The sequence below is a fragment of the Neoarius graeffei genome, chromosome 16 (genome assembly GCF_027579695.1).
Source record: "Neoarius graeffei isolate fNeoGra1 chromosome 16, fNeoGra1.pri, whole genome shotgun sequence".
NCBI classification, from domain to species: Eukaryota; Metazoa; Chordata; class Actinopteri; order Siluriformes; family Ariidae; genus Neoarius; species Neoarius graeffei.
This window is the reverse complement of record NC_083584.1, coordinates 7,799,405-7,826,735: the sequence shown is the minus strand read 5'-3', so window position 1 is coordinate 7,826,735 and position 27,331 is coordinate 7,799,405. Positions and strand designations below refer to the sequence as shown.

Here is a 27,331-nt window from a genome sequence, read left to right as displayed (position 1 = left end):
CAGCAAGAAGGTTCTGGGTTCAAGCCCAGCAGCCGATGAGGGCCTTTCTGTGTGGGGTTTGCATGGTGTCCGCGTGGGTTTCCTCTGGGTGCTCTGGTTTCCCCCACAGTCCAAAGACATGCAGGTTAGGATAATCGGAGGCTCTAATCTGACCATATGTGTGTTGAATTGTTCCGCTCCAGATGATTAAACTCAACACATAAAGAATTAATTCAGCACTGTAGTTGTTCATTTAACACAACAACGTTTTAAGTGTTAATTCAACACTGTAAAGGGCGTTTCATTAGCTGTGCTCACAAAGTCCAGAAGGCATTATTTCTGGACCATATGACCTTAATGTACACTAGTTTATAGGATCAAAAGTGAAAGACTAATCATTGTGTACAGGGTGTAGTCTGCTCTTGTGGTGTGTGTGTGTATAGCCTGCAGCTATAAATGACATATCAGTGTACTAAAAAAAGAAACTAGACCAGTAATTCAAATATCCAAAGAACATAGATGGTGTTTACCAACGTGTGCATGTGTGCATATGAGCGCTCCACCTTTTCTCAGTTTACACACACAGGCGAGTAGAGCCGGTTCAAAACACATGACATCTTATTCATCAAACAATTTCTTGATTTACTTTGTGCCTGTGCCTTTCCCTGGCAGTATGATGGCAGTGTTAAACGTGTGGATGTTTATTCTCATCACGCTGAACAGCTGGAAGTGGGCGAGTGGATGCACATGGATGAAGACACACAACGAAGCATTTCTGAGCAACTTCCAGGTTCTAAGCAAAAACTCAATTGTGCATCTTCAGCATGCAGTGAGTACAATGAGAGATTCAATATGCAGATGGTACAAAGAGTACAGAGGATAGGCACAAAGTGTTTTAAGGTGATCTGTGTTTTGTGGTTTATATTGTTTCAGTGCAGAGGTGTGGTGCATGACCATGGACATCTGAACATGGAGTTCCCAAACACACTGTACAACCTCATCACTCAACTACAGGTAAGAACATGTCTTATAAAGTGTACTTTTATATTAAAGGTCCCATGGCATGAAATTTTCACTTTCTGAGGTTTTTTTAACGTTAAAATGAGTTCCTCTGACCTTCTTAAGTCACCCCAGTGGCTAGAAATTTCATAATGTGTAAACCAAACTATGCCCAACATTTGAGAATGGCGCGTCAAAACGGCGCGTTGATAAACTCTTCCCTTTACTACGTCAGCAAGGGAGATGATCCCCCCCCCCGGATTCCCACCCACTGTATGGATTGCCCACCCAGTTGTAGTGAGGAGACCATAGAGGGAGGACACAACAACATGGCATCACCTAAGCGAGCGAAACATGGAAATTGCGCTGTACATGGATGTGACAACACAGAAAAGAGTCTGTTTTTACTACTGACGGGAGAGACCCTGAAGACGCAGTGGCTTAATTTTATTTACTTCAATAATATGCCGTCGAGTCTACCTAAGACGGTGTATGTTTGTCGGAAGCATTTTCCTGAGGAATGTTTCCACAACTTGGGACAGTACAGGGCAGGTTTTGCACATCAACTGTCACTGAAGCCTGGGTCCGTACCAAGAATCCCTGCCGCATCAGCCACAAACACCGAACAAGTAAGTGTATAACTGTTAAGTCGTTATGCCGTGTTTTAAAATCGGTGCGTTTGCAATGGCTACATTAGCTGTGCAGCTAACCGCTTCTTGCAATTAGCCAGGTACTCTGCGCTACCTCTGTTATAATAACCAATCAAAACAGTTTTTACAAAGACACCCACATTCTTTTTTTAAGTCACTCGTTCATTTTATTTGTTTGTTTGTTCAGTAAAAACCCAAACATTTGTTGAATTTATTTTATTTCCTCGCGTCGCACCTTAATGACGTCAGCGCGCGATATTTTTCCCTGATTCTGGGCCGGGGTGTCGTGAGTGGCAGAGCAGCTCCATCGCTGCGATCCATTGAAAGTCAGCCCTAGATCCAATCTTTTGTCGGGAGCCGAGGTCGCGCGGGCAGCCCTCCAGCGGCACCGGCCACCTGTGGAGGCAGCGGTTCTCCCAGGGGCTAGTTGGGGGGAGGAAATGGCAAAGTCCCCACTCCTCCATGGTAAAACTGCTCAGTTTTACCATGGGCCTCAGGCTGAAAAAAACCTGACAAAGTCCCAGTTTTACCATGGGCTCGAGTTGTACCATTTTTTTAGACAGGGCGGACAGACCAGGGCATTCGCCTGCCTGGCCGTGCCCGACGAGGAGCGCTCTCGGCCGGCTTGAGAGGCAGACGGCAGCCCCCCCCCATGGCACACCCCCACCCTCTACCCTTCCCTGCCTCCATGCTTTTCATTAGCAAAATGACGCACTGGGAAAAGGGCTGAAATGGGGCTTTCTTCCAGGAGGCTATATCTACGTTCCGAGGGTTCATTTCGAGAAAGGCTGCGGATATAACATCCGGAAGCCTCCACGATCCCGTTTAAAGCATCAACAAACCACCATGCCATGGGTCCTTTAAATACTTAAAGAAACGAGAGCATCAGTGACGGCTTAGCTCAAGCCGGTCCCTTCTAGTCCAGAAGGCACGATCTAAAGTGGGCCACCTTGCACAATAAATGTTGCAAGCTATATACAGTGGATATTAAAAGTGTACACACACCGTTAAAATGATCGATTTTTCTGATGTAAAAAAATGAGACCATGATAAATCATTTCAAAACTTTTCCCACCTTTAATGCGACCTATAACCTGTACAATTCAATTGAAAAACAAACAAATCTGTTTGGGGAAAAATATAAAAAATAAAAAACGTACAATAATCTGGTTGCATTAGTATGCACACCCTTAAAGTAATACTTTGTTTGAAGCACCTTTTGATTTAATTACAGCATTCAGTCTTTTTGGGTCGGAGTCTATCAGCCTGCCACATCTAGACTTGGCAATATTTGCCCACTCTTCCTTGCAAAAGCGCTCCAATCTTGTGCACAATCCTCTTCAGGTCACCCCACAGATTTTCAATTGGATTTAGGTCTGGGCTCTGGCTGGGCCATTCCAAAACTTTTTTGGGGTCATTGTCGTGCTGAAAGATGAAATTCCTCTTCATCATCAGCTTTCTAGCAGACACCTGAAGGTTTTGGGTCAAAATTGACTGGTATTTAGAACTGTTCATAATTCCCTCCACCTGGACTAAAGCCCCTGTTCCAGCTGAAGAAAAACAACCCCAAAACACAATGCTGCCACCTCCATGCTTCACCGTGGGTATGGTGTCCTTTTGGTGAGGTGCAGTGTTGTTTTTACACCAAACATACCTTTCGGAATTATGGCCAAAAAGTTCAGTCTTGGTTTCCTCAGACCATAACACATTTTCCCACATGCTTTTGGGAGACTTAATGTATTTTTTTGCAAAATTTAGCCGGGCCTGGATGTTTTTCTTTGACCCTACCTCATAGTCCAGACATATGGAGAATATGGGAGATTGTTGTCACATGTTGTACACAACCAGTACTTGGCAGAAATTCCTGCAGCTCCTTCAGTGTTGCTGTCAGCCTCTCGGCAGCCTCCCTGACCAGTTTCCATCTTGTCTTTTCATCAATTTTGGAGGGACGTCCAGTTCTCGGTAATGTCACTGTTCTCCCATATTTTCTCCACTTCTTGATGACGGTCTTCACTGTGCTCCATGGTATATCTAATTCTGTGAAAATGTTTTTGTACCCTTCTCTTGACTGATAGCTTTCAACAATGAGATCCCTTTGACGCTTTGTAAGCTCTCTGTGAACCCTGGCTTTTGCTGGAGGATGAACTGAGTAAATGTCTGAACTTTATTTGGGGTTAATCAGAATCATTTTAATTGATGGCTGGTTTGAACCCAAAAAGACTGAATGCTGTAATTGAATCAAAAGGTGCTTCAACAAAGTATTAGTTTAAGGGTGTGCACACTTATGCAATCAGCTTATTGTACATTTTTTATTTTTTATATTTTTCCCCAAACAGATTTGTTTGTTTTCTAATTGAATTGTACAGGTTATAGGTCACATTAAAGGTGGGAAAAGTTTTGAAATTATTTATCATGGTCTCATGTTTTTACATCAGAAAAAAGCAATAATTTTAACAGGGTGTGTACACTTATTATATCCACTGTACACTATGTACAACCTATATATAGAAGCTACAGTTGTGGTCAGAGGTTTACATACAGTGAGATGAATGTCATCTTGGATATGAAAGCCATGGGGTGGGACTACATATGCACCTGAGATGTGACGTGAGCTATTACATAGTTTCCTTAAAATTACTTAATCTAACTGTTTCTTATCTTCAACAGGCAAAGGATCACATACTGTTCATTTTGCAGACTCTAAAGAGTGTCATGAGGATCTACAGAAGAAAATATAAGAAGATGGACTGTAACCAACATAAACTGCAGATCTTCCTGCTTGATGTGGATCGTCAGATCTTGGAGCTGGAGCAATGTGTGAGTGCCTACTGTCTATTCATGACAGGGTGATGATTTAAGAAAGCATCTCAAAATTATTTATTGAAATTTATCTGCATTTTTTATTTCCTAATCCAGGCAACATATATAGTTGCAGGTGAAGTGCATAAGAGAGTGTTCATGGAGATGGAAATTCACTTCAGAAGTCTGATGTCTCACCTTAAAAATACAGTAAGCATCAGAGAAGTGTAGCACATCTGTTGGAAGTCTTCTTCTTCTGGCTGCTCCCATACATTCGGGGTCACCACAGTGGATCTGTTCTGCATATTTGATTTGGCACAGGTTTTACACCCGATGCCCTTCCTGACGCAATCCTCTCCAATGTATCCAGACTTGGGACTGGGGCTAAGTATGCACTGGGGCTAAGTATGCACTGGCTTGTTCAACCCCAGTGGCTGGGTATTTTATCTACTCTGCATGTCTTTGAACTGTGGGGGAAAGCAGAGCACCCAGAGGAAACCCACATAGACATGGGGAGAACATGCAAACTCCACACAGAAAGGCCCTCATCAGCCATGAGGTTCAAACCTGGAACCTTCTTGCTGTGAGGCGATAGTGCTAGGGTGGCACGGTGGTGTAGTGGTTAGCACTGTTGCCTCACAGCAAGAAGGTTCCAGGTTTGAACCTCATGGCTGACGAGGGCCTTTCTGTGTGGAGTTTGCATGTTCTCCCCATGTCTATGTGGGTTTCCTCTGGGTGCTCTGGTTTCCCCCACAGTTCAAAGACATGCTGTGAGGTTAACATGGGGTGGCTTTGGGCTGAAGTGCCCTTGAGCAAGGTACCTAACCCCTAACTGCTCCCTGGGTGCTGTAGTATGGCCACCCACTGCTCTGGGTGTGTGTGTTCACTGCTTCAGATGGATTAAATGCAGGGGATGAATTTGAGTGTGCATGTGACAAATAAAGACTTCTTCAAATCACTACACCACCCCATCTGTTTGAAAAGTGCAAGTTGTAATCAAAAGACTGTTTTGAAATCACAAGAGCATTCAAAGTTCCAAAAGTATACACAAGTACTGTTATAGATGTTGCAGGTCAAAAATTTTCAATCTAGGTGATTTTTTTGACCTGGGTTAAATTTTTTTAAACCTAGTTCATAATTTCCCAACTATGTAAAATTTTAATAGGTAAAAAAAATAGGTAAAATAGGTGACCTTGGGGGGAAGCCATGGCCAAATGTTTAGAGAAGCAGCTTTGGGACCAAAAGGTCACTGGTTCAATTTCCTGAAGCAGCAGGATTTGCTCAAGTGCCCTTGAGTAAGGCATCAAGGCACCTAACCCCCAACTGCCCCAACTGCCCCAGCAAGTGTGGTGGTGTAGCTTGTGTCTGATTAGCCAAAGGAAAACGGATGATGAGATTATCAGTTTAGGCAAGAACCTGGCCATTAAAAAAATATAAAATTTTGGATTATCTAAGATTCTTAAAAGGGAATTTCCATCACTTCTTTTATCTCACTTTCTTCCATCTACTTCCTCTCTGTCTATTCCTATCTACCTAATTAACACTTTTTTACATATCTTTTTCATACTTAATCAGGATTCCAACTCAGAACTTTTAGATTCTTAACCCAACATCTCAACCACTAGACAAGCAACAATTGTGATGGAAGGCATGATATATATTTTGAATTTATGAATGAGTCCAGTCTTATTACATCATCAAGTAAAGTATAAAGTCTTCCCAAATCCTAACCCTAAACCTAATGCTAGATATAATAAGTTTTCTGAATACAAGTAGCGAATTATGAACTGAGTTAAAAATTCTAACCTACATTGAAAAATTCCATCTGACCTACAATTCTGACCTGTAACTTAGATGTTAGAAAACAACCTGTGGTGTCAGGGGTGGATCATCGGCAGGGGCAGGGAAGGTAGAGCTACACCATATATGTCACCTGTTCAACATAAAGTCCTCATTTACAATACAAATCACATTTACTGCCACACTGTTCGAATACTAATCCCCTACTTAAGGGAATCATGGTACTGTCTGCTCACTGCCCCATTTAACTCCATACAGTAAGGCCTGTTATTGCACCCAGCCTTCAAACATGGCAAGTGCTAATAGAGCTCCACTGGGGCAGGAACCCCTCTGCTCCATGTTCAGTGGATGAGTGACAGGACAGTTTAATGACAGAGTTGCCAGATTGGGCTAGTTTCATATTATGCAATGACCAAGATTGTTTTATAATAATCAAATAATCAGAATTGAAACCAACACATGTCTGCAAAAGGCAAGGTGTAAATATAGACAGTGTACTTTTGAAGTAAACACTCATTTCTATTGAAAGATATCTTGGTAACATTGGGAGAGGGAAATGTAGATTATATAGTGGATAATATCTGGACATCAGAAATGCATGTGCACCACAGTGACCTTGCACAGATTTTAGAAAAACAAAGAAGAACAAGTGTTGCCAAACCTCGCCCAGTAGCACTTATGATGACTATGAAGGAAGATATCGTAAAAAAAAAATGATTTTGAGCTTTTTGGTGACCTTAACCTCGATTTTGACATTGTGTGTGAACATACTTGGCCAATAACCATGGTTCTGAACTGCTGACTGCACTATACTGCTTACTATTCTCAGCCAATCAGAACACACCATACTGCTCTCAGCCAATCAGAACACACCATACTGCATGGTTGTTACACTCTTACAGTGGTGCTTGAAAGTTTGTGAACCCTTTAGAATTTTCTGTATTTCTGCATAAATATGGCCTAAAACATCATCAGATTTTCACACAAGTCCTAAAAGTAGATAAAGAGAACCCAGTTAAATAAATGAGACAAAAATATTATACTTGGTCATTTATTTATTGAGGAAAATGATCCAATATTACATATCTGTGAGTGGCAAAAGTATGTGAACCTTTGCTTTCAGTATCTGATGTGATCCCCCTGTGCAGCAATAACTGCAACTAAACATTTGTGGTAACTGTTGATCAGTCCTGCACACCGGCTTGGAGGAATTTTAGCCTGTTCCTCCGTACAGAACAGCTTCAACTCTGGGATGTTGGTGGGTTTCCTCACATGAACTGCTCGCTTCAGGTCCTTCCACAACATTTCAATAGGATTAAGGCCAGCACTTTGACTTGGCCATTCCAAAACATTAACTTTATTCTTCTTTAACCATTCTTTGGTAGAATGACTTGTGTGCTTAGGGTCATTGTCTTGCTGCATGACCCACCTTCTCTTGAGATTCAGTTCATGGACAGATGTCCTGACATTTTCCTTTAGAATTCGTTGGTATAATTCAGAATTCATTGTTCCATCAATGATGGCAAGCCGTCCTGGCCCAGATGCAGCAAAACAGGCCCAAACCTCGATACTATCACCACCATGTTTCACAGATGGGATAAGGTTCTTATGCTGGAATGCAGTGTTTTCCTTTTTCCAAACACAACACTTCTCATTTAAAGCAAAAAGTTCTATTTTGGTCTCATCCATCCACAAAACATTTTTTCAATAGCCTTCTGGCTTGTCCACATGATCTTTAGCAAACTGCAGATGAGCAGCAATGTTCTTTTTGGAGAGCAGTGGCTTTCTCCTTGCAACCCTGACATGCACAACATTGTTATTCAGTTTTTTCCTGATGGTGGACTCATGAACATTAACATTAACCAATGTGAGAGAGGCCTTCAGTTGCTTAGAAGTTACCCTGGGGTCCTTTGTGACCTCACTGACTATTACACGCCTTGCTCTTGGAATGATCTTTGTTGGTTGACCACTCCTGGGGAGGGTAACAATGGTCTTGAATTTTCTCCATTTTTACACAATCTGTCTGACTGTGGATTGGTGGAGTCCAAACTCTTTAGAGATGGTTTTGTAACCTTTTCCAGCCTGATGAGCATCAACAACGCTTTTTCTGAGGTCCTCAGAAATCTCCTTTGTTCGTGCCATGATACACTTCCACAAACATGTGTTGTGAAGATCAGACTTTGATAGATCCCTGTTCTTTAAATAAAACAGGGTGCCCACTCACACCTGATTGTCATCCCATTGATTGAAAACACCTGACTCTAATTTCACCTTCAAATTAACTGCTACTGTAATCCCAGAGGTTCACATACTTTTGCCACTCACAGTTATGTAATATTGGATCATTTTCCTCAACAAATAAATGACCAAGTATAATATTTTTGTCTCATTTGTTTAACTGGGTTCTCTTTATCTACTTTTAGGACTTGTGTGAAAATCTGATGATGTTTTAGGTCTTATTTATGTGCAGAAATATAGAAAATTCTAAAGGGTTCATAAACTTTCAAGCACCATTGTATTTCCAAGAGCCAGCAACACTGCAAGCTATTAACATACATTTGTTGGCTTTTGTATTTATATTGGAGGGATCCATCCATCCATCCATCCATTGTCTTCCGCATATCCAAAGTCGGGTTGCGGTGGCAGCAGGCTAAGCAGGGTATTCCAGGTGTCCCTCTCTCCAGCAACACTTTTCAATTCCTCTTAGGGGATCCCAAGGTCCTCCAAGGCCAGATGTGATGTGGATGCATAAAAGGGAAAATCTAAAAGCAGTCAAAATGAGCTGCTGGACTGTACGCAGGATGAAGTGTGACAGACTCTCGACTCCATTTTCTTTGAGGCTATGTTATTATGTCATTATGTCCTCATGTCATCTTGCAACATCAAACTCTGGGGTCATGTGTATTAAAAGTGGGAAGTGAGTTCATTTCCATTTCATGCTTAAAACATGATAAATGTTGGTCCATCATTATGTTTCTCCTTGCAGAAGTACAGCGCACAGAGCTGCAATGATGTTGCAGAAGTGACATTGAGACATCTGAGAAGACTTGACTTACTGGCCGCCAAAACGAAAACTGACTCTGAGTTCATCTGAATCCGTCTGAGATGGTGCTGAAGAACTGGTTCAAAAAAACTTTAATCGACTGAATTGTGTATCATAAGTTTGTAAATAGGAAAATATAAATATGAATTATCTTGCATATACTTGTACATGCTAGTTTTTTTTTAAAATATTTATTTCTTCATGTACTGTGTTGTCTATGTGGACCTGAATAAAGTTCATATATATATAAATTACACACACACACACACACACACACACACACACACACACACACACACACACACACACACAAGAAATTCATGATTATCATGTAATCTTTATTTCTTCAGATAAAGACACATATCTTAAGTTACAAACATTAAACAACTAAAAGCATTAAAATATAGACAACACACAAAAAACAAAAACAGAAATGATAAAAATATCCTGTTCACAATTTCATCTCATTCATCTCATTATCTCTAGCCGCTTTATCCTGTTCTACAGGGTCGCAGGCAAGCTGGAGCCTATCCCAGCTGACTACGGGTGAAAGGCGGGGTACACCCTGGACAAGTCGCCAGGTCATCACAGGGCTGACACATAGACACAGACAACCATTCACACTCACATTCACACCTACGCTCAATTTAGAGTCACCAGTTAACCTAACCTGCATGTCTTTGGACTGTGGGGGAAACCGGAGCACCCGGAGGAAACCCACACGGACACGGGGAGAACATGCAAACTTCACACAGAAAGGCCCTCACCGGCCACGGAGCTCGAACCCAGACCTTTTTGCTGTGAGGAGACAGCGCTAACCACTACAACACCGTGCCGCCCCTGTTCGCAATTTATCCTTAAAAATAATTCTATAACAAGAATTCTTAAATCTACTGGAATGTATTTGTGGTAGATGGTTACTGCTGTTCCTGAGGTTATATGATGTTTCTTTCCTTTTCAGTAAAACAGCATATAACATCTGGGACGGGTCTAAATTACATTTCTTAAAAATATTAATATCTGCTGCCTGCGATGCTGCGCAGGATAAGCGGCTACAGAAAATGGATGGATGGATGGATGGATGGATGGATGGATGGATTAACATCTGCTTTCTCTAAGAGATTACGAATATTTATTTAAGGGCGGCACGGTGGTGTAGTGGTTAGGGCTGTCGCCTCACAGCAAGAAGGTCCGGGTTTGAGCCCCGTGTCCGGCGAGGGACTTATTGTGTGAAGTTTGCATGTTGTCCACATGGGTTTCCTCCGGGTGCTCTGGTTTCCCCCACAGTCCAAAGACATGCAGGTTAGGTTAACTGGTGACTCTAAATTGACCGTAGGTGTGAATGTGAGTGTGAATGGTTGTCTGTGTCTATGTGTCAGCCGTGTGATGACCTGGCGACTTGTCCAGGGTGTACCCCGCCTTTCGCCTGTAGTCAGCTGGGATAGGCTCCAGCTTGCCTGCGACCCTGTAGAAGGATAAAGTGGCTAGAGATAATGAGATGAGATGAGACTTTATTTAAGATTTTCATTGATCATTTTGTAAAAGAAAAATACCAATCATTTTTACTGTGGTTCTCCATCACATCTCCTGCTCCTTCACCTGAACCCCAGGTCAGTTTTGGGTTGAGTTTTTTTTTTCTCTTCACCTTGTTCTTCTCATGTAAGCCCTGTAGCATCTGGACAGTGGTTTGTCCAAGCAGTCTCTGGTGTTCTGTTCTCCTTCCAGTGCTCTCACTCTGAACCCAAACTGACCTTCATCTCTTAGTAAACCTGGTGCTTGGTGATGTTCTCCAGGAACATCAGGTTTGACGTTCCTCTCCTCCATGTCCTGCTTAACCTTTTCTATTTCCTGCTTTACTCTGACATCCAGCTGTTTGATCTTCATCACCAATTCCCAGATGTTCCATTCTCTCTTTTTTTCTCATCTCCTATTCTTTCATGTCTACATGCTTGTCTTTTAACACCTCCTAGAAACCCTAGACTTGAATTTCCTTCTTGGATATCTTTTGCTTCTAGGTTCAAATTCCTTCTTCATTTTTTCCCTCCATAATACCTGAAAATGACTTCCTCTTTTCACGCTTGGCCATTTCTTTTACAAAATTGTCAAAGTTTCTGTAAAGTTTCAGTTTAAAGTGTTTCAGGTGTGAGGACCTGGATGGAATCAGTATCAGTGACGGTGAGAGATTTCTGTCACATTTGATCACTTTCTGATCTTCTCAGGAAGTGCCACCTTTGTGATGGAACAGTGTGGATGGAGAATACGTTCTCACAGTAAACGACGGCTTCCTACCTTGAGATAAATGGTTTTATATGTTATATAAATATGCTTAATGTTGAATATTTATTATGTTTTAATGTTTATACTGTTTAGGATTTATATATGATGATATAGTACAGGCTATGTAAAAAAATAGGAGTTCTATTATTATTATTATTATTATTATTATTATTATTATTATTAGTCCGACTGTATTTTTTTTATATTATTATTGCATTTACTTGTGTTGTGGTTGTGTCAGGGAAAGTTTCCGGAAGTGATGTAATCTTTACTGTTTTGTTGTAATATCACTTTGCTCTTGTATGCAGGTGAGCGCACTTTTGCTACGTCACGGGAGGAATTCCGCGTGTCGTCATCCCCTGGGTCACGTGACAGAAGGAGGCGGCGACGAGCCCTGAGAAGCGAGTGAGCGGTGTGTGTGTGTGTTCTCTCTTTCTGGTTGTTTTTGTCCCGCAGGTGAGCTGTAACTCTTTGGGCTTGGTTTGGATCAGATGTGCTGATCGGTTCGGCCCGTGTGCTTCAGTGGGCCCTGCTGCTGTTCACTCCACAGGGAGGAGTCTTACAGGAGACACTGGGGGCATCTGGAGCGGATTTCAGCGCGTCGGAGAGTCAACTGGGCACAAATCAGCTCCAGGTCCAAAACAGCTGTGTGCTGACGGTACCATGGTGTGTGAGGGGTTAGTGTGCGGTTCTGGGCCGAACTTTCCTGTGCTATGCGGTGCTCTGAGGGCTGAGAGGAAAGTGAAAGCGAAGGGGGGGGGTGATGAAGGAGCGCGGGGGCTTTTACTTTGGGCCCCGGGACTCGAAATGGGAGCTCCGGCCTCCCTTCGTTTTCCTTTTCCATATCTGCGGATAAATCCAGCGAGCTGCAGCATGAAGCCAAAAAGCTCCCCGAGCAGCCAGCGGGAACATGAAGAGCGGACAGTCGGGGACGGCGCTTTACTTCCTGCTCTTTCTCATCGTGCACGAGCGCTGCGACGCCTGCGACTGGATGATGAGCCAGTACAGCATGAAGAGCCGCTCGAGTCTCTCACTGCTCAAGGACATGGTGAGTCCCTCAGGGGCCCTGATTTCTCCATCACTCCATCACTCTGTCTCTGACTTCTGCTCCGAACCTGGGGCTCAAAATACTGACCGCATCACTGACATCATCACTAACATCACTAACATCACTATCACTAATAATAATAATAATAATGAGAAACTTTATTCAGAAGACCTACGTCATACAATATGATTTTCAGTCGGGCTCTGGAAAAAAAAAAAACACTTCAACATTTATTAATTCATTATGATAAATAATGTGATAAAAAATGATAATGACCAAAAATAACATTCATCTCCATAAAATTTATTTAAAAAAGAAGAAACAGAGCCTAATTATTGACTATAAAGGAACTTTTCACAGCTCGTTTAAGTTTATTAATATCTGACAGTGATTGAATATTATCCAGTAAAGAGATCCAGCTGTGGAGACACGAGATGAGAGATCTGAACAGACCCCAGTTCGTGTTCGATTTTACGGATCTCAGCATATTTTTATTACACGTGTTGTACTTGTGGAAATCTGTACCTTTAGAAAAACTTGATGCATCTTTCTCTACAGACAAATATTTCCACAAGTGTAATAACAATAATAATAATAATAATAATAATAATAATAATAATAATCGTCATCATCATAAGAAACCAGCAGATAAATGTTCTGTAGTTCTCCTTGGTGCTGCAGTGGTACCATCAACTGGGCAAAGAGTCCAACAAAAAGCATCAAAACATTAAAATCATCTGAGCTGTTAGAGAGAGTGTTCAGTGTGATGTTGAATCGACCATGGAACGATCATCTTTGTGCTGCGATGCTTTTGAAAAACTCAGCCAGGTACCTTTAGGGTGTATCTCAGTACCTTTAGAGAGAATGTCTATACCTTCATCAGAAATAATTTCAGTACATATTTGGATCTTAAGTCCCACCGATGCAGCTTTAAATCTTTATTCAAAAAGTAAATTAAATGAACACCACATGCTCCGTCCTTCTGACCTCCACGTTCCACACTAAAGGTGTCCTTGATGGTTCCACCTCAGCACCAAGAGAAGCTACAGTTTGTGTTTAAGCTCTCATTTTGCAGATCAGAGTAAATCTACAAGTTATTGTTCCTCTGTTCCTCTGTAAATTCACCCGGCTGCTGCCGTTGTCCTCATTGGATTCAGGAGGACATTTGTTCAGATTATTAGTTGAATTGGTGATTAAATTTATCACTGTTTTTTTCTGGGATGTTGATCCTGTTAGATGCTGCATTCATTGTGTTAAAACTGTTCCATTCTCTTTTTTTTTTCTTAGGGTGGAGAGATGACTTCAGTGAAAGGACCATTTCCACGGCTGGTGTACAATGAAGTCATGAAGGCCAAGGTAATCTGCGAACTTTACAAATTAAACTGAAGCTCTACTTCACGTTCGAATGCTTTTGTAAGGAGCATCAGTTCACTTTAGTTCACGACGTTCACACCATGTCTTTTTCCTCCAGGCAGAAGATCAGGTGAGGTTTCTGGCTGAGGCCACGGAGCAGATCATCGCTCTCTTCAGCCCTCTCACAGCTCATGTAGATGAAGTGAAATGGGACGGCAGGGCACTGGATAATTTCCTGAACATCCTCGATACCCGACAGTTAAACGAGCTGAAACAATGTGTAAGTGACGGCAAAACGTCTTCTACTAATATATTAGAGTAAATATACTGGAATAATTCTGAACCTTGGCATTAGGGACTAAAACTATCGTTAAAAAAAAAGTCAGTTATCATCAGTCTGACGGAAAGAAATAATGATGTTCAGTCAAGTAACTTTCCTGTTTTCCTCTGAAACAGACAGCAGCGTATGCTGAAAGATCAGGACGCTCGTGGAGTGAGAGGAAACTGAGAAGACACTTCAGGAAGTTGAAGGAAATTCTGAAAAAATCAGTAAGTTACTTTCATATTTTATATGCTTGGAAAAGTTTAACGCTCAGGAATTCCAGATGTTTATGACCCGATTAATGTAAATTTTAAGGCGCAATCTGTCAAACAAAACCCATAACTGTAAATGTACAGAAACAGAGCGGAGATGTTTACTAATGTGTGTTGATCGATATGTGTTTGTGAGACACTCAGTGTTTTTATTTGTGTTGCAGAACTACAGCGCAAACTCTTTGGAGCGAATCAGGAATGTGGTGCAGCAGCACCTTGGAATGATGGACATCATCGCTGCCAACGTGAGGCACAAACTCTGAACAGGACCAACGGGGGGAAAAAGGATTTTTTATTAAAGAAGAAACAGAACATTTAACCACAGGTGTTATTACTGTCCAAAAACTGGACCAAATATGGGACGAGGATTCCTGAGTCTCACTCATGTTTAAATATTTCAGTGATCAACTGAAATGATGTAGCTTTTTTTTTGTTTGTTTTAAATTAGTTGTTAGCATTTATTTATTTATTTATTTATGAATGTTTGTGTGTATGTCTGTATTTATTTATTTAATGATCTGAATTTGAAAAGGAAACATTGTTCCGTTCTGGAATGTTATTTTTCTATGGGTTTGTTTTGATGGTCAATTTCACTGAAACCAAAAATAAACAAACAAAAAAATATATCATATTGATAAATGAATAAAAAAAATTACCAATGAAATCAGACATCGTTTGATGATTCATTTTTTCTGTTTTGTGACATGTCATACATCATGATTCTTCATCTTCCTCTTATTATTATTATTATACTCCCGCAAAGAAATGGTCTGCCTACCGACATTGTTTCAGACTGGGGTCCTTAGTTCACTGCACAGTTCTGGAGAGCTTTCTGCAAACTCATCGGGGTCTGGAGACCAGAGGTTTAAGCTGAGATACTGCACATGAAATGTAGGGTGAACACGTTGCATGGTGAGTGGTAATGCCAGTCTAACAGAACATGGGTTTATTACCTTCTTGATGAGGAAGGGTCCAAGGAACCTTGGTGCTAGCTTGCGAGAGACGGTCCTAAGTGGCAGGCGGCGCATGGAGAGCATAACTCGTTGACCGACTCGGTAGGTGGGTGCCTTGGAGTGACGTTTGTCGGCCTGCCTCTTGGATGCAAGTGCGGGGCGAATGAGTCTTCTCTGGGCCAATGCCCACGTCCTCCTTCAGTAGCGTATAAAAAGCTGGGCTAAGGGTATGGCGACCTCCTCCTCTTGGCTGGGGAACAGTGGTGGTTGGTAACCTAGTGAGCACTGGAATGGAGAGAGACTTGTGGCAGAGGAAGGGAGAGTGTTATGTGCATATTGGATCCAGGGTAGGTACCTGCTCCAAGAACTGGCATCCCTGGATGCCATGCACCTGAGTGCAACCTCCAAACCCTGGTTCGCCCATTCTGCCTGGCTGTTGGTCTGTGGGTGGAAGCCTGAGGAGAGATTACAGGTGGCCCCGATGAGTTTGCAGAAGGCTCTCCAGAACTGTGCAGTGAACTGAGGACCCCAGTCAGAAACAATGTCAGTAGGCAGACCATGTAGACAGAAAACATGGTGGACGAGTAGTTCTGCAGTCTCTTTGGCTGAGGGGAGCTTGGGCAGAGGAATGAAATGGACGGTCTTAGAAAAACGGTTAATGACAGTGAGGATACATGTGTTGCCACCTGAGCTGGAGAGGCCTGTGATGAAGTCCAAGGCAATGTGAGACCAAGGTCGATGCGGAGTCAGGAGGGGTCTTAGCAAGCTAGCAGGGGTTCGATTGGCTGTCTTGTACCGGGAGCATGTGTTGCAGGCCTTCCATGAACTCCTGGACATCCTCCTTGATAGATGGCCACCAAAACGCTGGTGGATGAGTGCCAGGGTTCGGGCGGCTCCCGGATGACAGCCCAGCTTGGAGGCATGACCCCACTGCAGCACCTGGGTTCACACAGGACAGGGAACAAACAGAAGGTTAGGAGGAGTGTTGTTGGGGTTACCTTCACCGGGGTCCTGCTCCAGGGCTTTCTGCACGAGTGTCTCAACTTCTAGAATGGCGGGTTCCACCAGGCAGTGTGGAGGAAGGATGGCCTTGGGTGGCTTGGACTCCTCTTGGTGGGAAGAGAACATCCTGGACAGGGCATCGGGTTTGCTTTTCTTGGAGCCTGGGCAGGAAGAGAGCATGAAGTTGAACCGGGAGAAGAAGAGAGACCAACAGGGTTGATGGGAATTGAGATGTTTGGCGGACTTGAGGTACTCCAAGTTTTTATGGTCAGTCCAGACAAGGAAAGGGAGATCAGACCCCTCGGGCCAGTGCCTCCACTCCTCCAAGGCAAGTTTCATGGCCAGTAGTTCACGGTCGCCGATGTCGTAGTTTCGTTCGGCTGGGGATAGCCAGTGGGAGAAGGAGCATGGGTGGACCTTGCTGTCATTGGCCCTCTGGGATAGGATGGCTCTGACCCCTGACTCGGAGGCATCAACCTCGATGAGAAACTGCTTGGTAGAGTCAGGTATGGTGAGAATTGGTACTGTGGTAAACCTGCGCTTGAGACTGGAAAAGGCTTTATCTGCTTCCTCCCCCCACTTGAACTTGGTCTTGGTCGAGGTCAGGGCTGAGAGAGATCTGGCCACCATGCTGAAGTCACGGATGAAGCACCTGTAGAAGTTGGTGAACCCCAGGAAGCGCTGGAGCTCTCGTCTCGAAGATGAAGTGGGCCAGTCAGTGACTACCTCCAGCTTGAGAGGGTCCATCTGGACCTTAACTGGAGAGATGATGAACCCCAGGAATGAGACAGAGCCTTGGTGGAACTCGCTCTTCTCTGCCTTAACGAACAGCTTATTCTCCAGCAGGCATGGAAGAACCTGCCAGACATGACCCCGATGTTCCTCAAGGGAGCAAGAGAAAATCAAGATGTCGTCCAGATAAACAAAGACAAAGGTGTTAAGAAAGTCTCTCAAGATGTCGTTAACTAACGCCTGGAATACCGCGGGCGCTTTAGTCAGGCCGAAAGGGACTACAAGGTACTCATAGTGGCCTGTGGTGATGTTGAAAGATGTCTTCCACTCCTCCCCTTTCCTGATCGTAATTAGGTGATAGGCGTTGCGTAGGTCCAGTTTAATGAACACCTTAGCTCCCTGGAGTAGTTCGAAGGCTGTGGTCATGAGCAGTAGTGGGTAGCGGTTCTTGACCATGATGGCATTGAGACGTTGATAGTCAATGCAGGGGCGGAGCGACTTGTCCTTCTCCACAAAGAAGAATCCCACCCCTGCTGTGGAGGAGGAAGGGCGGATGATCCCAGCTGCCAGACACTCCGTGATATATTTCTCCATGGCTTGTCTCTCAGTGGGGGAAAGAGAGATGAGACATCCCTTGGGTGGCGCCGTCCCGGGCAGGAGGTTGATACCGCAGTCATAGGGCCTATGAGGAGGAAGGGACACTGCTCGGGTCTTACTGAAGACAGGCTTGAGGTCCAGATATTCTGGAGGCACAAGAGAGAAGTCAGGAAACTCGCTGGCTGAGTGCTGTGGTGGTTTGGCGGGAGGCAGAGCAGAGTTCAGGCAGGAGGCCAGGCAGGAAGGACTCCAGCCTAAGATCATGTGGTCAGTCCAGTTTAAGTGGGGGTTGTGCTGCATCAACCAGGATAATCCAAGAATAACAGGAACGTGAGGGTTGTTCATGATGTGAAGTTGTATCGTTTCGGAGTGATTGCCTGAAATTCTTAGGGTGAGTGGGGTGGTGAGGTGAGTGATGGTGGTCAAGCCAGTGCCATTGAGTGTCAGGATGCTGAGAGGGACCTCGAAGGCAAGTAATGGGATTCCAAGATCCTTGGTGGTGGCGGAGCAGATCAGGTTCCTGTCTGCCCCCGAGTCGACAAGCACCTGAAGATGGTGATGCTGGTTGTTGAGAGTGATGATAACAGGGAGCAACAGTCAGTCAGCAGGGGACTGGTTCTGAGCATTGCCCACCAGGGCCACTCGATTCACTGGTGGGCTCGCTCTTTTAGCGGGCAGGCTCGGCAGATGTGTCCCTGCTGACCGCAGTAGAAGCAAGCCCCCGTGCTCCATCAGCGCAGTCGTTCCTCTGCTGACACCCATACCCGATCTACCTGCATGGGTTCAACGGACGAGGCGGGAGGTGGAGAGGGGTTGAAGTTGAGGCGGCTACTCTCTCCTCCGTTGTTGAACCTGCACATAAATACGAAGGGCAAAGTCCATCAGGCTGGAGAGGTCTGGCGGCAGTTCCCGAGAGACAAGTTCATCCTTGATGGCGTCAAATAAGCCATGTAGGAACGCATCGACCAGGGCACTCTCGTTCCAACCGCATGACGCTGCCAACGCCCGGAACTCGATGGCATAATCTGAGGTAGATCAGGACCCCTGCCGCAGCTCCATGAGCTCTCTTGCCACCTACCAGCCAGACAGAGAGCGGTCGAATGTTCGCCTCATCTCCTCAGAGAATTCCTTGAAGCTGGAACAGCAGGGTGCATGGGCATCCCAGACCACTGTTCCCCATTCCCTGGCCTTGCCGGTGAGGAGCATGATGGTATAGGCTACCCGGGAGCATTCTGTGGGGAAAGCCAGAGGTTGAAGCTCCAAGATCAGTGAACAGTGACAGAAAGGATCTGCAGTTACCTGGTTCCCCACTGTAGGGCTGAGGCAAAGGAAGTCTCAGTTCGTGGTGAGCGGCGGTGCCGGGAGGTGAAGGAGGCAGCTGGGCAAGGGTAGGCACGGCTTGGGAATGCTGGAGTTGTGTGGCTAGAAGATTGAGTGAGTTGGACAAGGTAGCCTGGCTCTGGGTGATCTGTTTGAGTTCCTGTTGGTGGGTCCCGAGCAGGGCTCCTTGCTGCTGCACAAATGTTCTCAGATGGTTCAGTTCCGTTGGATCCATGTTGGCCAGAACGTACTGTTATGGGTGGTGAGATTTGGTGAATAGGATCCAAAAGCAGAACGCAGACCAGTAACTCCAATAATAAAGAAGATTTAATAGGAAAAAATAAACCAAAAATAATCCAAAAGACTAGGGAAAAAAAAGAGGCAGGCAAGGACAAAAAATGCTAGGATAAAAAAATAGTCCAGACAAAAAAACTTGACACAGAAACGTAGTGCAACAAACATGAAAAAAAGACAAAAATGTAGTGCAAAACACTGTGACAAGAAACAGGCAAAAATAGAGAGCAAAAATCCAAGAAGCGATAATGGTGCAGAGACAACGTGAAAAACCAAGAAGTGAATGCCGGCAAGATGAAAGTCCCGTCCCGGATCCAGATTGGCGCTGAACTGGGAGATAATGAATCTCCGGAGTGGAAGTCCGGGGCAGATCATGACAGAATCTTTGAATGATATTATGGACCCTAGATGATGTGATCCACAAACTCTTTGCAGTTTTACGTTGATAATGTTGTGTTATTCTTAAATTGTTTCACTGCTTGCTCATGCAGTCTTTCACAGAGCGGTGAACCCCGCCCCATCTTTACTTCTGAGAGACTCCGCCTCTCTGGGTGCTCTTTTTATAACCAATCATCTTACTGACCTGTTAACAATTAACGAAATGAGGGTTTTTTTGTTTTTCTTTTGTTTTTAGCATTACACAACTTTTTCAGTCTTTTGTTGCCCCCGTCCCAACTTTTCTGAAACGTGTTGCTGACAATAAATTCAAAATGAGCAGATATTTTTCAAAAAACAATAAAATTTCTTAGTTTCAACATCTGCTGTGTTGTCTTTGTACTATTTTTAATTTAATTTAGGGTTTTCATGATTTGCAAATTATATTCTGTTTTTATTTAGGTTTTACACAGTGTCGCAACTTTTTTGGAATTGGGTTTATTATTATCATTAGGGCGGCACGGTGGTGTAGTGGTTAGCGCTGTCGCCTCACAGCAAGAAGGTCCTGGATTTGAGCCCTGTGGCTGGCGAGGGCCTTTCTGTGTGGAGTTTGCATGTTTTCCCCGTGTCTGCGTGGGTTTCCTCCGGGTGCTCCGGTTTCCCCGACAGTCCAAAGACATGCAGGTTAGGTTAACTGGTGACTCTAAATTGAGCGTAGGTGTGAATGTGAGTGTGAATGGTTGTCTGTGTCTATGTGTCAGCCCTGTGATGACCTGGCGACTTGTCCAGGGTGTACCCCGCCTTTCGCCCGTAGTCAGCTGGGATAGGCTCCAGCTCGCCTGCGACCCTGTAGAAGGATAAAGCAGCTACAGATAATGAGATGAGATTATTATAATTATTATTATTATTATTATTATTATTATTACTTCTGTTGTGGTTGTGTAAGGGAAAGTGCCCGGAAGTGATGTAATGTTACTTTGCTATTTTCTGTAATGTTTCTTTGATCTTGTCTGCAGCTGTGTGCACTTTTGCTACGTCACCGGAGGAATCCCGGGTTTCGTCATCTCGTTACATCAGCAGTCGATTCACTCGGGTCACGTGACTGAAAGAGCCCTGAGAAGCGAGTGAGCGGTGTGTGTGTGTGTGTGTGTGTGTGTTCTCTCTTTCTGGTTGTTTTTGTCCCGCAGGTGAGCTGTAACTCTTTGGGCTTGGTTTGGATCAGATGTGCTGATCGGTTCGGCCCGTGTGCTTCAGTGGGCCCTGCTGCTGTTCACTCCACAGGGAGGAGTCTTACAGGAGACACTGGGGGCATCTGGAGCGGATTTCAGCGCGTCGGAGAGTCAACTGAGCACAAATCAGCTCCAGGTCCAGAACAGCTGTGTGCTGACGGTACCATGGTGTGTGAGGGGTTAGTGTGCGGTTCTGGGCCGAACTTTCCTGTGCTATGCGGTGCTCTGAGGGCTGAGAGGAAAGTGAAAGCGAAAGGGGGGGGTGAAGGAGCGCGGGGGCTTTTACTTTGGGCCCCGGGACTCGAAATGGGAGCTCCGGCCTCCCTTCGTTTTCCTTTTCCATATCTGCGGATAAATCCAGCGAGCTGCAGCATGAAGCCAAAAAGCTCCCCGAGCAGCCAGCGGGAACATGAAGAGCGGACAGTCGGGGACGGCGCTTTACTTCCTGCTCTTTCTCATCGTGCACGAGCGCTGCGACGCCTGCGACTGGATGATGAGCCAGTACAGCATGAAGAGCCGCTCGAGTCTCTCACTGCTCAAGGACATGGTGAGTCCCTCAGGGGCCCTGATTTCTCCATCACTCCATCACTCTGTCTCTGACTTCTGCTCCGAACCTGGGGCTCAAAATACTGACCGCATCACTGACATCATCACTAACATCACTAACACTACTACTACTACTACTAATAATAATAATAATAATGAGAAACTTTATTCAGAAGACCTACGTCATACAATATGAGTTTCAGTCGGGCTCTGGAAAAAAAAAACACTTCAACATTTATTAATTCATTATGATAAATAATGTGATAAAAATGATAATGACCAAAAATAACATTAATCTCCATAAAATTTATTTAAAAAAGAAGAAACAGAGCCTAATTATTGACTATAAAGGAACTTGTCACAGCTCTTTTAAGTTTATTAATATCTGACAGTGATTGAATATTATCCAGTAAAGAGATCCAGCTGTGGAGACACGAGATTTGAGATCTGAACAGACCCCAGTTCGTGTTCGATTTTACGCATCTCAGCATATTTTTATTACACGTATTGTACTTGTGGAAATCTGTACCTTTAGAAAAACTTGATGCATCTTTCTCTACAGACAAATATTTCCACAAGTTTAATAACAATAATAATAATAATAATAATAATAATAATAATCGTCATCATCATAAGAAACCAGCATAAAAATGTTCTGTAGTTCTCCTTGGTGCTGCAGTGGTACCATCTACTGGGCCAAGATTCCAACAAAAAGCATCAAAACATTAAAATTATCTGAGCTCTTAGAGAGAGTGTTCAGTGTGATGTTGAATCGACCATGGAACGATCATCTTTGTGCTGCGATGCTTTTGAAAAACTCAGCCAGGTACCTTTAGGGTGTATCTCAGTACCTTTAGAGAGAATGTCTATACCTTCATCAGAAATAATTTCAGTACATATTTGGATCTTAAGTCCAACCGATGCCTGCTTTAAATCTTTATTCAAAAAGTAAATTAAATGAACACCACATGCTCCGTCCTTCTGACCTCCACATTCCACACTAAAGGTGTCCTTGATGGTTCCACCTCAGCACCAAGAGAAGCTACAGTTTGTGTTTAAGCTCTCATTTTGCAGATCAGAGTAAATGTACAAGTTATTGTTCCTCTGTTCCTCTGTAAATTCACCCGGCTGCTGCCGTCGTCCTCATTGGATTCAGGAGGACATTTGTTCAGAATATTAGTTGAATTGGTGATTCAATTTATCACTGTTTTTTCTGGGATGTTGATCCTGTTAGATGCTGCGTTCATTGTGTTAAAACTGTTTCATTTTGGGGGTTTTTAGGGTGGAGAGATGACTTCAGTGAAAGGACCATTTCCACGGCTGGTGTACAATGAAGTCATGAAGGCCAAGGTAATCTGCAAACTTTACAAATTAAACTGAAGCTCTACTTCATATTCGAATGCTTTTGTAAGGAGCATCAGTTCACTTTAGTTCACGACGTTCACACCATGTCTTTTTCCTCCAGGCAGAAGATCAGGTGAGGTTTCTGGCTGAGGCCACGGAGCAGATCATCGTTCTCTTCAGCCCTCTCACAGCTCATGTAGATGAAGTGAAATGGGACGGCAGGGCACTGGATAATTTCCTGAACATCCTCGATACTCGGCAGTTAAAAGAGCTGAAACAATGTGTAAGTGACGGCAAAACGTCTTCTACTAATATATTAGAGTAAATATACTGGAATAATTCTGAACCTTGGCATTAAGGACTAAAACTATCGTTAAAAAAAAGTCAGTTATCATCAGTCTGAAGGAAAGAAATAATGATGTTCAGTCAAGTAACTTTCCTGTTTTCCTCTGAAACAGACAGCAGCGTATGCTGAAAGATCAGGACGCTCGTGGAGTGAGAGGAAACTGAGAAGACACTTCAGGAAGTTGAAGGAAATTCTGAAAAAATCAGTAAGTTACTTTCATATTTTATGTGCTCAGAAAAGTTTAATGCTCAGGAAATCCAGATGTTTATGACCCGATTAATCTAAATTTTAAGGCACAATCTGTCAAACAAAACCCATAACTGTAAATGTACAGAAACAGTGCGGAGATGTTTACTAATGTGTGTTGATCGATATGTGTTTGTGAGACACTCAGTGTTTTTATTTGTGTTGCAGAACTACAGCGCAAACTCGTTGGAGCGAATCAGGAATGTGGTGCAGCAGCACCTTGGAATGATGGACATCATCACTGCCAACGTGAGGCACAAACTCTGAACAGGACCAACGGGGGGAAAAGGGACTTTTTGTTGAAGAAGAAACAGAACATTTAACCACAGGTGTTATTACTGTCCAAAAACTGGACCAAATATGGGACGAGGATTCCTGAGTCTCACTCATGTTTAAATATTTTAGTGATCAACTAAAATAATGTCTTTTATTTTATTTTTTTAATTAGCTGTTAGTATTTATTTATTTATTTATTTATTTATTATAAATGTTTTTGTATGTATGTATTTATTTATTAATTTAATGATCTGAATTTGAAAAGGAAACATTGTTCCATTCTGGAATGTTATTTTTCTATGGGTTTGTTTTGATGGTCAATTTCACTGATACCAAAAATAAACAAACAAAAATATATCATATTGATAAATGAATAAAAAAAATTACCAATTAAACCAGACATCGTTTGATGATTCATTTTTTTCTGTTTTGTGACACGTCATACATTATTATTATTATTATTATAAGCACACTATTGTTCTTATTAAGTTTGCGTATTCTGCCTTATTCCGACACGTTTTTTGGATCCATTACTACTCCTAGGGTGTTCGAGATAGAGACACCGTTCCAAGTCTGCGATGTCTGGCCTGAAGTGGTGTAGTGTGCTTGTATACAGCTTTTGGATCAAGTGCCCGTTCTCTTGTTCTTGTCATTTTTCTTTTGTTTTTTTCCCTTAGAGAATGAATAGGGCTCATGAATCGAATCGTCCTACTCGGACACGCTCCATCGCAGATGCACCAAACCTCATGTGATACTTCAGGCCAACTCCACCGACACATACATGCAATCAGTTCTGACCCGCACTCATATTTTTCCTTTCTTTTTGCTCATCCCTTTTTCCTCCATAGGCTTGCATTGATTTTTGGCCCCATTGAAAATGAATGGTGTTTCAGGAGAAAAACTTTCACTCTCCATCAATTTTTTTAACCAAGTGACCAAACTTCAAGAAACTTCACTTGATGCCTCAGGCCAAATCCCCGCACAGATCCATCCCCTCACCTGAGACCTGCACTCGTCTTTTCCTTGGTTTTCACCCATCTCTTTTTACCTCCATAGGCTTCCATTGATTTTTGGCCCCATTCAAATGAATGGAGTTTTGCTCAGTAACACTTCACCACACATCCACCAAACTTCATACGGCACCTCAGGCCAAATCACCATCACACACATGATATCGGTTCTGACCCGCACTCAGCTTTGTCTTGCCTTTCATCCGTCCATTTTTTTTTTAAAGATTTTTTTTGGGCTTTTTTTCACCTTTATTGGATAGGACAGTGTAGAGACAGGAAGTGAGCGGGAGAGAGAGACGGGGAGGGATCGGGAAATGACCTCAGGTCGGAATCGAACCCGGGTCCCCGGATTTATGGTATGGCGCCTTATCCACCTGAGCCACGACACCCCCATCCGTCCATTTTTTTCTCCATTTTGCCACTAATCAATGGAAGCTTGACTGAGTCATTCCTCCCTTCCCCCATAGGTGATGATGCATTTGGCAAGGATCTGCTCATTTGACACTTTGACAGCAAATCGACTTCAACTCAATGGCCACTTTATTAGGAATACTTACACGCACACACGATAGCAATTAGCATATAAGCATTCACGTGTTACCACGCTAGCTGTTAGCATGTTACCCATTACGATATCATGCCTGCTGTTAGCGCGTGAGTTGTTAGCATGTTCACCATTAGCATGTTATCGTGACAGCTGTTAAACAGAATCACAATCCCTTTTTTTATTGCCAGGTATGTGAACACACACGAGGAATTTGACTCTGGTTTCACTTCGCTTGCTTAGTACAAACAGATAAAAAAAGCGTAGACAAAAAACAAAACTAAAACCTATGTACATGTAGAATCTTTTGGTGCAAAATGGTGCATAGTGCAAGGATGACTTAGTAAATATAAATAGAAATATACAGTGTGCACAGAATGATGGTATGAGTGTGCAGATATTTCACAGCTGATGTTACTGATATTTGAGTCCGGTTTTCGCTGTTCATCACAGAGACAGCCTGAGGGAAAAAAACTGTTCTTTTGTCTGGTTGTTTTTGTGTACAGTGATCTGTAGCGTCTCCCAGAGGGGAGAAGTTTAAACAATTTGTGACCAGGGTGTGATGGGTCTGCAGATATGTTACCTGCCCATTTCCTGACTCTGGACAGGTACAGGTCTTGGATGGAGGGCAGGCTGACACAAATAATTTTCTCTGCAGACCTTATTGTCCATTGCAGTCTGTTTTTGTCCTGCTTGGTGACCGATCCAAACCAAACAGTGATGGAAGAGCAGAGAAGAGACTGGATGATGGCAGAGTAGAATTGTGTCAGCAGTTCCTTAGACAGGTTGAGCTTCCTGAGCTGGCGCAGAATGTACAACCTCTGCTGGGCCTTTTTAATGATGGCGACTGTGTTGGTCTCCCACTTCAGGTCCCAGGTTATTGCGGAGCCCAGAAACCTGAAGGTTTCAACAGCAGTCACAGTGTTGTTGGTGATGGTGATGGGCGGCAGGGTGGGGGGGCTCCTCCTAAAGTCCACTGTCATCTCCACAGTTTTGAGCGTGTTCAGCTCCAGATTGTTCTGACCGCACCAACAGACCAGCGGTTCAACCTCCCATCTGTATGCAGACTCGTCACCGTCTCGTATGAGGCTGATGACTGTTGTGTTGTCTGCAAATTTCAGGAGTTTAATAGATGGGTCTCTTAAGGTGCAGTCATTGGTGTAAAGGGAGAATGGCAGTGGGGAGAGCACACACTTCTGGGGGGCGCCAGTGCTGATAGTCCGGGTGCTGGATGTGATGCTCTCCAGCCTCACCTGCTGCTTCCTGTCAGTCAGGAAGTTTATAATCCACTGGCAGGTGGAGGAGGGCACAGTGAGCTGGGTGAGCTTGGTGTGGAGGATGTCTGGAACAATGGTGTTGAATGCCAAACTGAAGTCCACGAACAGGATCCTGGTGTACGTCCCTGCAGAGTCAAAACCAAAATCAAACAAAGTATCCAAGACAGTGAAAATGTTGATCAATTCCTTATTAACAAACTGTGCTCTCTTTTTCTTTCTATAGCAAACATTAATGATATCAATTGTCTTAACTGAAAAATGAACACACTGACTGCTGATAAAAGAAATGAAATAAAGTGCCCTGCCCACTCAGTACTAAAACATTAAACCGAAAAGCTCTTGTTGAGTTGCAGCAGGAGCTGATTCTCAAAGTGTGTTGCACTAATCCGTGCTCTCTCTGCGGTAAACAATAACCCAGCCGAGCTGAAAAGGCGCTCACAGGCAGCTGAGGCCGGAAGGCCCTTGTTGAGTTTCAGGGAAAGTATTTTTATTGTTTGAAAGGAGTTAAGAAGGTCCATGCTCTCTGAAACACAGGCAAGGTAGCCCTGATAAAACAAATTTGTAAACGTGAGGTGATTCATTTCATTTAGGCTACTTCAATTGAAACATTAGTGATCAGTATGGATGCTAGGCGGCCAAAAGAATTGATAATGAAGGCACATGTTACTCAACAGTGGAAGGTTTTAACCAAACAATAG

General features: G+C 43.5%; 3 protein-coding genes across 5 annotated transcripts; all 3 read left to right on the top strand.

Annotated features, from left to right (window-relative positions):
* Positions 1 to 646: 646 nt before the first annotated feature.
* On the top strand, positions 647 to 9,669 carry LOC132899921 (interferon a3-like). 3 transcript variants are annotated; one of them, XM_060941971.1, is made up of 5 exons: positions 647 to 808; positions 913 to 993; positions 4,296 to 4,445; positions 4,545 to 4,637; positions 9,214 to 9,669. In XM_060941971.1, the coding sequence occupies exons 1-5, from the start codon at positions 653 to 655 to the stop codon at positions 9,319 to 9,321; spliced, it is 588 nt and encodes a 195-aa protein (XP_060797954.1). In that variant the 5' UTR covers positions 647 to 652; the 3' UTR covers positions 9,322 to 9,669. The 3 variants fall into 3 exon arrangements, with proteins under 3 accessions (XP_060797954.1, XP_060797952.1, XP_060797953.1); XM_060941969.1 differs by lacking the exons at positions 647 to 808; positions 913 to 993 and adding an exon at positions 1,046 to 1,607; XM_060941970.1 differs by lacking the exons at positions 647 to 808; positions 913 to 993; positions 9,214 to 9,669 and adding an exon at positions 1,046 to 1,607 and having other exon boundaries at positions 4,558 to 4,631.
* A 2,046-nt stretch (positions 9,670 to 11,715) lies between these two features.
* Positions 11,716 to 15,073, top strand: LOC132899919 (interferon a3-like). The gene is made up of 5 exons (XM_060941968.1): positions 11,716 to 12,595; positions 13,883 to 13,951; positions 14,067 to 14,228; positions 14,405 to 14,497; positions 14,707 to 15,073. Exons 1-5 carry the CDS (start codon positions 12,458 to 12,460, stop codon positions 14,803 to 14,805), a joined length of 561 nt encoding a protein of 186 aa, XP_060797951.1. The 5' UTR covers positions 11,716 to 12,457; the 3' UTR covers positions 14,806 to 15,073.
* A 5,857-nt stretch (positions 15,074 to 20,930) lies between these two features.
* Positions 20,931 to 23,971, top strand: LOC132899918 (interferon a3-like). Its single transcript, XM_060941967.1, has 5 exons — positions 20,931 to 21,591; positions 22,872 to 22,940; positions 23,056 to 23,217; positions 23,393 to 23,485; positions 23,695 to 23,971. Exons 1-5 carry the CDS (start codon positions 21,454 to 21,456, stop codon positions 23,791 to 23,793), a joined length of 561 nt encoding a protein of 186 aa, XP_060797950.1. The 5' UTR covers positions 20,931 to 21,453; the 3' UTR covers positions 23,794 to 23,971.
* Positions 23,972 to 27,331: the final 3,360 nt, after the last annotated feature.

Excerpts from the sequence above, each read along its gene's own strand:
- LOC132899921 (XM_060941969.1), top strand. The coding sequence starts at position 1,131 with ATGTGTAAACCAAACTATGCCCAACATTTGAGAATGGCGCGTCAAAAC. Across the intron at positions 1,608-4,295 it reads CAGCCACAAACACCGAACAA|GCAAAGGATCACATACTGTT; the intron begins GTAAGTGTATAA and ends TATCTTCAACAG. Across the intron at positions 4,446-4,544 it reads TCTTGGAGCTGGAGCAATGT|GCAACATATATAGTTGCAGG; the intron begins GTGAGTGCCTAC and ends TTCCTAATCCAG.
- LOC132899918 (XM_060941967.1), top strand. The coding sequence starts at position 21,454 with ATGAAGAGCGGACAGTCGGGGACGGCGCTTTACTTCCTGCTCTTTCTC. Across the intron at positions 23,218-23,392 it reads TAAAAGAGCTGAAACAATGT|ACAGCAGCGTATGCTGAAAG; the intron begins GTAAGTGACGGC and ends CCTCTGAAACAG. Across the intron at positions 23,486-23,694 it reads AGGAAATTCTGAAAAAATCA|AACTACAGCGCAAACTCGTT; the intron begins GTAAGTTACTTT and ends TTTGTGTTGCAG.
- LOC132899919 (XM_060941968.1), top strand. The coding sequence starts at position 12,458 with ATGAAGAGCGGACAGTCGGGGACGGCGCTTTACTTCCTGCTCTTTCTC. Across the intron at positions 13,952-14,066 it reads ATGAAGTCATGAAGGCCAAG|GCAGAAGATCAGGTGAGGTT; the intron begins GTAATCTGCGAA and ends TTTTTCCTCCAG. Across the intron at positions 14,229-14,404 it reads TAAACGAGCTGAAACAATGT|ACAGCAGCGTATGCTGAAAG; the intron begins GTAAGTGACGGC and ends CCTCTGAAACAG.